At 39.9% G+C, this 9,497-nt stretch overlaps 2 protein-coding genes across 2 annotated transcripts in view; one reads left to right on the top strand and one right to left on the bottom strand.

The window, feature by feature from the left end:
• Window positions 1-1,735, top strand: part of LOC110289272 (MAGUK p55 subfamily member 7-like) — a 20,140-nt gene extending 18,405 nt beyond the window's left edge. Inside the window, exon 2 of the mRNA XM_021155410.1 lies at window positions 617-1,735. Within this exon, the coding sequence (XP_021011069.1) occupies window positions 617-1,735 (1,119 nt within the window). The remainder of the gene's footprint in view (window positions 1-616) is intronic.
• Gpr158 (G protein-coupled receptor 158) overlaps window positions 1-9,497 on the bottom strand; it is a 391,739-nt gene that overhangs the window by 320,198 nt on the left and 62,044 nt on the right. The gene's annotated exons all lie outside the window — the stretch shown is intronic.

Here is a 9,497-nt window from a genome sequence, read left to right as displayed (position 1 = left end):
ACTGAAACAATTAGCAAGTATCTGGTTCATGGAATTACTGTTTTAATTAAATGGGAATAGACATTCGTCTGCCTTTAAATCTTTCGATGGATTTGTTATACACACTGTTTACCTTCCCACCAGAATAAACCTGACCTGGCTGTGCTTAGTCGCTTTTCCAATGCATATTGCTGCCAAGTGAATTTCACCCATATTCATAACCACAGAAAGGACAGTATTGGTATCAGGTTTTTATTTCATCAATTATGGATACCAATGCTTAATGTCAGGNTCTTATCTTTGTGTCATCTGTTCTGGTCACTAACTATTATACTCATTTCAAGCCTCATTCATACTGTGTGCTTGTGTCTGTTTTGACATAACATAACAGTGGATGGCAGTAGATGTATTGATGCCTTAAGTGCACAGGTTATAAAAGTGTAAATGTGATTTTGAGCAGAATTGACACACTTTAGAGCTTTATCGTGTTTCCAGAATTTCTACAAACTTAGTTTTCTGGCTTCTTCTAAGGAGAATACCAAGACAAAATATCCCTAGATGTGTTTCGCTCCCTACCTGTCTGTCGTATGTTCTCCTTACCTCTAGCAATGACCTTTTCTTTGATCCCTGATACCAGAGTCAGTCCAAGGGAGCAATTACATTTAAGATAATACCCAGCACCAAAGAGGAGACACCTTCTAAAGAAGGCAAGATATTTATCAAAGCCCTCTTTGACTATGATCCTAAGGAAGACAAGGCAATCCCGTGTAAAGAGGCAGGGCTGTCTTTCAGGAAGGGGGACATTCTTCAGATTATGAGCCAAGATGATGTGACATGGTGGCAGGCTAAGCATGAAGGAGATGCCAACCCCAGAGCGGGCCTGATTCCCTCCAAGCACTTCCAGGAACGGAGACTGGCTCTGAGACGACCAGAAATAGTAGTTCAGCCTCTGAAACTTTCCAACACGAAATCATCTGGTTTTAGAAGAAGTTTCCGTCTTAGCAGAAAAGATAAGAAAATAAATAAGTCCATGTATGAATGCAAAAAGAGTGAGCAGTATGACACAGCAGATGTGCCCACATATGAGGAGGTGACACCCTACCGGCGGCAGATCCATGACAAATACAGACTCATTGTCCTGGTTGGTCCTGTCAGAGTCGGGCTAAATGAGCTGAAGCGAAAGCTATTGATGAGTGATACACAGCACTATGGTGTGATAGTGCCCCACACCACTAGAGCCAGAAGAAGCCAAGAGAGTGATGGTGTGGAATATATTTTTATTTCCAAACACTTGTTTGAGACAGATGTACAAAATAACAAGTTCATTGAGTATGGTGAATATAAAAACAACTATTATGGTACAAGTATAGACTCAGTTCGCTCTGTCCTAGCTAAGAACAAGGTTTGTCTGTTGGATGTCCAGCCTCATACAGTGAAGCATTTAAGGACACTGGAGTTCAAACCCTATGTGATATTTATAAAACCTCCATCCATAGAGCATTTGAGAGAGACAAGAAAAAATGCAAAGATTATTTCAAGCAGAGATGACCAAGGGACTGCAAAGCCCTTCACGGAAGAAGACTTTCAGGAAATGATTAAATCAGCGCAGATAATGGAAAGTCAATATGGTCATCTTTTTGACAAAATCATAATAAATGATGATCTTACTGTGGCATTTAATGAGCTAAAAACAACATTTGACAAACTAGAGACTGATAAAAAAAAAAAAAAAGGAAATAGAAACCCAGCCCTCTGAGTATCAGCTGCTCACTGACAACTGTCTATCCTGAAGTGTCTGATAGTGAAGAGGATGTGAGGCGGTCAACACCAATGCAGGAGGTGTGTACCATCACCATAATCAATCAGGGGCATTGCTGGGCATGTATATCCACAAAGAAATGTATGATGAAACTCTAATATCCTGTTTCCTGCTCAAAATCAAGCCAGACAAAACCCCAGCTTGAATGAAGGCAGAGATCATAAAGCCCTGCTCCTAACTAAGGAATTCTTAAAAATGCCTTCTGAAGAAAGAAGAGTTGGTTTTGTTGAAAGATATAGCTCCTGAGAGGCTATGGAAATAGGATGATTTCCTGTATTGTTCAACTTTGCATCTGTTCAATATTTAAGTAATGATTATGATAAGTGTTGTTCTGAGAGCTAAAGAGAGCATTGGGTTTCAAACAGACCTATGTCCCATGAAGTCTAGTAGAAAAGCCTGACACAAAGTAATATTACCATACAGATAGAGACATAGAGATTTGTTATAACCAGAATGACAAAATTGTATAGGATTCCATGAAAACAGGTAACAGTAAAGCCAAACCTAGTAAAAAGCCACAGAAGTCTCTACAAAAATGCTGCTGAAGCAACTTGCCAAATGGCATGGCAATAGAGACAAATTTGGAGAGTTAATTGGGCACACTGCTGTCCTGAAATGAAAGAACCCAGCACAGCATAGGAACTGAAAGATAGCCATGCAAGTGTGCAGAGGGTGAGTTGTACAACAAAAGAGGTGAAAGTGCAGGAATTGTCAGGACCCCAACTTGGAGCACCTGGGAGGTCCAGAAAGCAGCTGTGTATATCAAACAGGTGTCTCAATTCTCCTAACAAGGAGCAGAGAACTGACAGCTCATGTGGATGGGGCTATTGGTAATGCTGAATTTGGATTTGTTTGAGCAGAGGTGTCACTCCATAGATAATAAGAAAAGCCCAGAAAAATATCTATAAACTTGGATAAAATGGTGGAAAGAGGGAGATAGCCAACTATCTCCGGTTTCTGGCTTGTGTGAGTTGGTGAATGGAGTCACTCTCTGGGATACAGAGCACAGAGCTGACAGTCTGAGCTGACTGGCAGTGTGAGACAGCGAGGGTGTGTTGGCTCTGGAGAGCCTTTGAGGCATCCAGACGTGACACATTCAAAGTAGATGCCTGTAGGTCCCACTGCTTTCCTCTTCCCCTACTTCCTTTTCTCAAATATTTCAAACGTGCTTTCCAGGAATTCCAAATACTCTCTCCTCTGTTCTACAGAAAATCCCAGTTGCACGGTGCTACATTCAAACCCAGCTCCAAGCTTCCTCCTGCAGATAGGAATCAAGCCACTCATATATGACATAAGACTATCTGGTCTTCAGTAGCACAGGGAATCTCCTGTGTTCTTAAGCAGAAGAGCCTTACATGAAAGGATAGAACATCAAATACATTTCTCCCTGCTCTCCAAGGATCAAGTGGACAGTCAGGTGATTTTACCTTCTGGAAGCTCACCATGGTGTCTTATTTACACTTCATAAAGGGTCTGTGGCTCTTCAAAGTCAACAGCAAATAACAGATGCCTAGATTTGTGCAAAGGTCTTTGCCTTTGAACTAGAAGAACCCTTTCCATATCGAACGTGGCCAAAAGCTGAATGGAGCAGGGAGGTGGTTCCACAGGTAATGCTACTTTGGCACACAAGCCTAACAACGCAACTTCCCATCTTGCCCCACATGGTGGAAGGAGAGGACTGACTTCTGAAAACTGACCTCTGACCTCTATATGCATACTATGCTCCCTCTCTACATGTCTATCGATCCATCTATACATCCATCTATGTCTATATCTATATCCATATCTATATACATTCATCCATTCATTCATCCATATCTATGCCTATCTATCCATCCATCTGTATCTAACTATATATCTATACATACATACATCTACCTATCCATTAGTATTTTTTGGAAACTGTATGTTCAATTTTTTTGTTCACTTATTGATTGGATCATTTGCATTTGTGTGTGTTTGTTGCACATGTTTGTGCAAGTATGTACAGAGGCCAGAGATGAATGTTAAGTGTCCTCTACTATCATTCTCTATTCGATTCTCTTGAGACAGGATCTCTCACCATGTTTTTGATCCTTTAGCAACCAGTAAGCCCCAACAATTTTCCTGTCTCTACAACTACCCCCCATCCTAGTGCTGCAATAATCTTGGCTTTTTCAGAGTGACAGGAATCTAAACTGAGATCCTCATGTTTGCTTATGTAGCAAGTATTCTTACCCACTGAGACATCTCCCCATTCCTGAATGATTTCTTGGATGTTGAACCTTTGATATCTCTAAAATCTAGATATTACTCCTTGTCAGATATAAAGTTGGCAAGGATTCTCTCAGCCTGTAGGCTGTCTCCTCCTTCTATTCATTGTTGCCTTTGTTTTGCTGAAGATTTCCAGTTCCTGCAATCCCATTTGTAAATTCTTGTTAAAATTTTCTATATCACTAATATTTCAAAGAGAAGAAATTCATCAATTACAACTTTTTCAAGAATCATTCACATCACCATCCCAAACTATTAATGAGGCTATAAACTCCTCGTAGCACTTGTGAAGCATCATCATTCACTAATTTAATAGATATATTCATCAAAAAGTTATTGCATGTATAGTCTACTTGCAGGCTATGCACTATGCTTATTATTCACCTCTGCATAAAAATAAAAAGAAAATATGGTGTTCAAGAAATTTAGGATATAAGACAGTAATGAAAAGGGACAATTATTTATGTAAAATAGCCTTTTCTTGTTTATTTTAATTCCATTAAAAGGAATCTCACCTTAGCCCTTTGCAATAAAGGGCTCAGAAGGACATCCATTCCATCTTCTATATAACAGTGATTCCCTAGACACTAGCCAAAAAGAAAAGCTAAAGAGCAGTAACAAGGTTTTATTCTGGTAAAATGGAAGAAAACCATCAACTAAAGGGTTGTACTTAACATGCAAATTATAGGTGATTATTTTGGAGGAAAGAAACCCAGCTCTATGAAAATCTCTCACAAAGAAACTTAATGAAAGATTTGTGATCAAGAATAGGGAGTTGAAAGCCGGGCATGTCGGTGCACGCCTTTAATCCCAGCACTCTGGAGGCAGAGGCAGGCGGATTTCTAAGTTCGAGGCCAGCCTGGTCTACAAAGTGAGTTCCAGGACAGCCAGTTCCAAGGACACAGAAAAACCCTGTCTCGAAAAGACAAAAAAAAAAAAAAAAAAAGAATAGGACAATGCAGGACACATGAGATTGAATGATGGGGAAGGAAGAATCCATGCAGTGAAGAAAATGCACTGAAGCAGATAAACTGAAGGCTGCCCTGCTAAATCACCCCATGCCATGGTATTAATCTGAATCCCATCAGTGGCATGAAGCCATTGGAATGTTTGAAGTAGAGGGTACCACCATACTTTTATCGTGAAAATACTGCTCAAACATTAACATGGATATATTATTGTTGAATGACAACAAGAAAAAGTTCAGAAACACTTCCTAATATGACCAAAGTTGAAAGGATTTTTAGGGTTTTTTTTTTTTTTTTTTTTTTTTAGTTCCTCATGGTACTAATTCTTCCATCAAAACTTGTATCTGGGATGACTTCCTGTGGAATCCAGTTTTATGACCTATCCCTTCTTCCTAGTAACAATATGAAAGTTTCCTCACTACATCTCTGGCTTTGGGGTTTCTATGATGAACCAAGCAAGCAAAGCTGAGAGCCCATGAGCTGAAAGCCAAGGAATATGCCAGCAGTATATCCTTATTGCATGCCAACATCCCATTTTGACCAGTCCTCTTGAAACATTAAATGTAGATCATGGTCTTGATTTTACCACCAAGTAAACATGAGCACAGATAGCACTATGACTGCAAAGGTTCCTTCCAGGTATCACTGTGGCAAGGCCTAGAGTATCTTCTCAGCATGTGCAAGATCTACATCCTACTGTAAGCAAAGATCATGAGAGCAAATGAGCACTGTCAGTTGTCACTGTCCTTACTCTAGTTCTCTGTGAAATGTAACAAACCACTTCAAAGGTTTAGGGCTAAAACAACACATACAGTGTGCATGCCAATGTGCATGTTTGTGTGCATGTGTCTATGTGGGTGTGTAGGTGTGTGTGTGTATGGGTGTGTAAGTGGGTGTGTATGTGGGTGTGTGTATGTGTGTTATAGCTAGTTACATGTAGATTGGATTTGCTAGGCAGCTCACTACTCACAATTCATTCGGAGAGATGAAAACTGGGCCTAGAGTAATATGGCCCATTAATATGGTTGTCTGGATACCCAAAATGATACTTACATGCCTGCCTGGCATTTTACCTGGAATAGCCAGAAGCAATGGTATAGAAGATCAGTCATTACCACGTAACTTCTCCAAATGTCTTGACTGAGCACCCAAGCAATATGGGAACCACAGGTTGGATCAACTTCTTACAGAACTAAGAAGCAGCATTCTAAGAAACCAGAGTGGAAGTTGGGGTTTTCTTAGATTCTAGCTCTAGAAAATGTACCAGAGCAGTCTGGTTATATTCCATTGGTTGCAAAGAGGTAGCCAATACTCAGGGTAGGAAAGACAGTACAAAAAATTTGCTGTGCACTGCCGTATATTGCACCTATGGCCACTTCTAATTATTCATACTTATTCCCCCCCCCAAAAAAAACAGAATTTTTTAATTATGAGAAGCAATATCTCTGAGTGTGAAATTAAATATATCTTACAAAGAAACTAGTACTTTTAATAAAAATGTCAGAAAATTTATATCACAAATTTTCAGAATAAAAGTTTTATTCCATATTTATTTTGCCCATATTCATTTTCTCTGAATTGTACTGCAATTGTAATTCAATTGCATTGAAATGTAAGTTGAGAAAAAACTAAGAAGTTACTTACAATGTCTTCAAAAGTGCACCAAAGTTATTAATTACTCATTCTACACAATGTTCTCTTGAGGAAAATAATGATAATTATCTACTATCATGGAGAGAAATAATGGGCTTCTGAAGAGCAACTTGCCCAATTGCGTGCCCAAAGAATGTGGTTGCTCTCTAAAGCATTGCAGACCCAACTCTCCATATTTCAGTGTAAGAAGTCTGCACACTCCTGGGCAAGCCATCTGTCCACATTTTGAAATATCTTTTATCTTGTAAGCATTAAAATTAACATGTTGAGCTAATCATTTGCTAATTTTATAGATCTCTGTTTGCTCTACTTAGCCCCACTCCCTAAAAGATACACAAGAAAGCCCCAGAAGATGGAACATGTTTTATTTACGAGAAATAATAAGTCACTATTTAGTTCAGGAGAAAAGAGAACAACCCTGTAACTATATTACATATTTCAGATGCTTTGAGCATACATTAAAGGCAGCCATAGAGCAGTGTTTTAATAGCACGTTGTGGTCAATTAATGTACTCGGACCCAGAACAAAGTATGTGATGGGGCCTTCCCGGCTCAAAACATCTAGTCTAAAGCCACGCTATCATTTCTCTTTTCCTCCTATTAGCACCAAAAGGGGAAGGACTGCAGCAGTTACAGTGGCTAAAAGCATAGATCATTTTCACAAATGAAAGAGTGCTCTTATGAACAAATCTGCATTATTCAAAAAAGCAAGTAATTCTGCCATGCTAACTGGCTTGAATTTATCCCACTGAAATTAGATCATTTTCCAGGCTAAGTTATTCTTAACCTAAGCAATCACATACTGATTTCCTGAGACTATGAAAGTAGTCAATCAGAATTAATTAGCAAATTAAGAGGCTTGCACTAAAATTTCCTCAGTAGAGGAAATAAAATCATATGTACACAGTGTGAAAACAGTTTTCAAACTAGAATGCTGTAAAGGAAACCATTGAAGAAGCTGGATGTGTACTGTTCTGTCCATCACAGGCACAGCAGCCAGCCTCACAGGAAGCAAGCTAGGTTGAGAAAGAGGTCCAGAGTAGAAACAATTTGGTGTGAATGTGGACACAGTCCAAAAGCCAACTCATTGAGGATAAAGAAAAGGCAAGTGGACAGAACAGATTTGACTCAAAGTAGGCAGCTAGAATTTAAACAGTGGTCCTGACCCAGGTTGCACAAGGATGCTTGAGAGCTGTGAAGATTATAAAGCTCTGATATTCCATTCAAATCTCTCCTATGAGTGTATGATCCATTGTTGGCATTTCTTCTAGGCTCTGCGCCATAGTTACATGGCAACAGTCAGGTGTGACTGACTCATGATAAAAGGGGTTGCTTGCCCCTCCTCACCCGCTTGTCTTGCTCTCTTCTCCCACTTTCTTCCCCTCTCCCCCCTCTGTCACCTCTCTCCTCATTCCCCTCCCCATCTCTCTCCATGTGCTCATGGCCAGCCTCTCTTCTCTTCTCTCTCTTCTCTTCTCTTCTCTTCTCTTCTCTTCTCTTCTCTTCTCTTCTCTTCTCTTCTCTTCTCTTCTCTGCTCTTCTCTTCTCGCCTTGCCTCGCCTCTCCTCTCCTCTCCTCCTCCTCTTCTTTCTTCTTTCTTCTTCTTCTTCTTCTTCTTCTTCTTCTTCTTCTTCTTCTTCTTCTTCTTCTTCTTCTTCTTCTTCTCTCTCTCTCTCTCTCTCTCTCTCTCTCTCTCTCTCTCTCTCTCTCTCTCTCTCTCTCTCTCTCTCTCTCTCTCTCTCTCTCTCTCTCTCTCTCTCCCCCTCCCTCCCTTTCTCTGTCTCTACTACCCACTCAACTCCCCTCCCCATGCTCAAATAAAGTCTATTCCATACTATACCCATCATGTGGCTGGTACCTTAGGGGGAAGGGATGCCTCCACATGGGCCCACAAAGGCCCACACCATACCGTGCCTCTACCAAACACATCCCTGGAGATATATATATATATATATATATATATATATATATATATATATATATATATATATATCACAACACCCATACATTAGGATTGTTAGTTCCCAGGTAGTTGAGTGTGCAGCAGAGTTTGAGACCATTGATTTAAAGATTAGCTACTGTGGTTAAAATGGCTAAACTCAGGGCAAAACTGTGATTCTCAAAATTCAAACAGGAATGTTTTGGGCACTTTGGCAGAATAAATGCTCATATAACATCCTCTTCTATAGCACAACTAAAAACACTAATTACAATATTTTAAAATATTTTTCTGGGACTAAGAAGATCATTAATAAAACTTACTATTCTTGTAGAGGACCCAGGTTCAGTTCCCAGCACCCACATGAAAGTTCACAACTACAAGCAAAATTACTCATAATTGTAAAATAAACCTCTTTAAAAGCCAAAATAAAATCCGTGGTATTTTATATAGTAGAGCTATAGTGAACAGTAAAGAAGTTAATATTCAAACACAAAATACCTCTTTCACAGAGTACAGCTCTGTTGCCATGGAGTGACAGGACCGCAGCTTTGCAGAGTATGGAGACATCCGTTTTAGAAGATAGATGGTATTTACAGGAGTCTTCATGTACTACTTATGCTGTGTGAGTCTTATTTACACTGTGATGTACATTGTGAGCATTTATGTGTATGCAGATAGCATTTCACAACTGTTTTAGGAAGAAGAAAGGAGACAGGCCTCTTCCGGCCGGACCAGCACCAGGGTAGCTAGGGCGCAGGGTCGGCTGACAGTCCCCAGCTACTCACAACAACCGCCACAGGATCTTAAGACTTCTGGTGAGTGGAACACAGCTTCTGCTCCAATCCAATTGCGCGCGGTACCTTAGACTGCATTAATTAGGGAA

This window comes from Mus caroli, chromosome 2, assembly GCF_900094665.2.
Source record: "Mus caroli chromosome 2, CAROLI_EIJ_v1.1, whole genome shotgun sequence".
NCBI classification, from domain to species: domain Eukaryota; kingdom Metazoa; phylum Chordata; class Mammalia; order Rodentia; family Muridae; genus Mus; species Mus caroli.
Note: the sequence above shows the minus strand (reverse complement) of the source record. Positions and strands in the feature narration are given on the sequence as shown.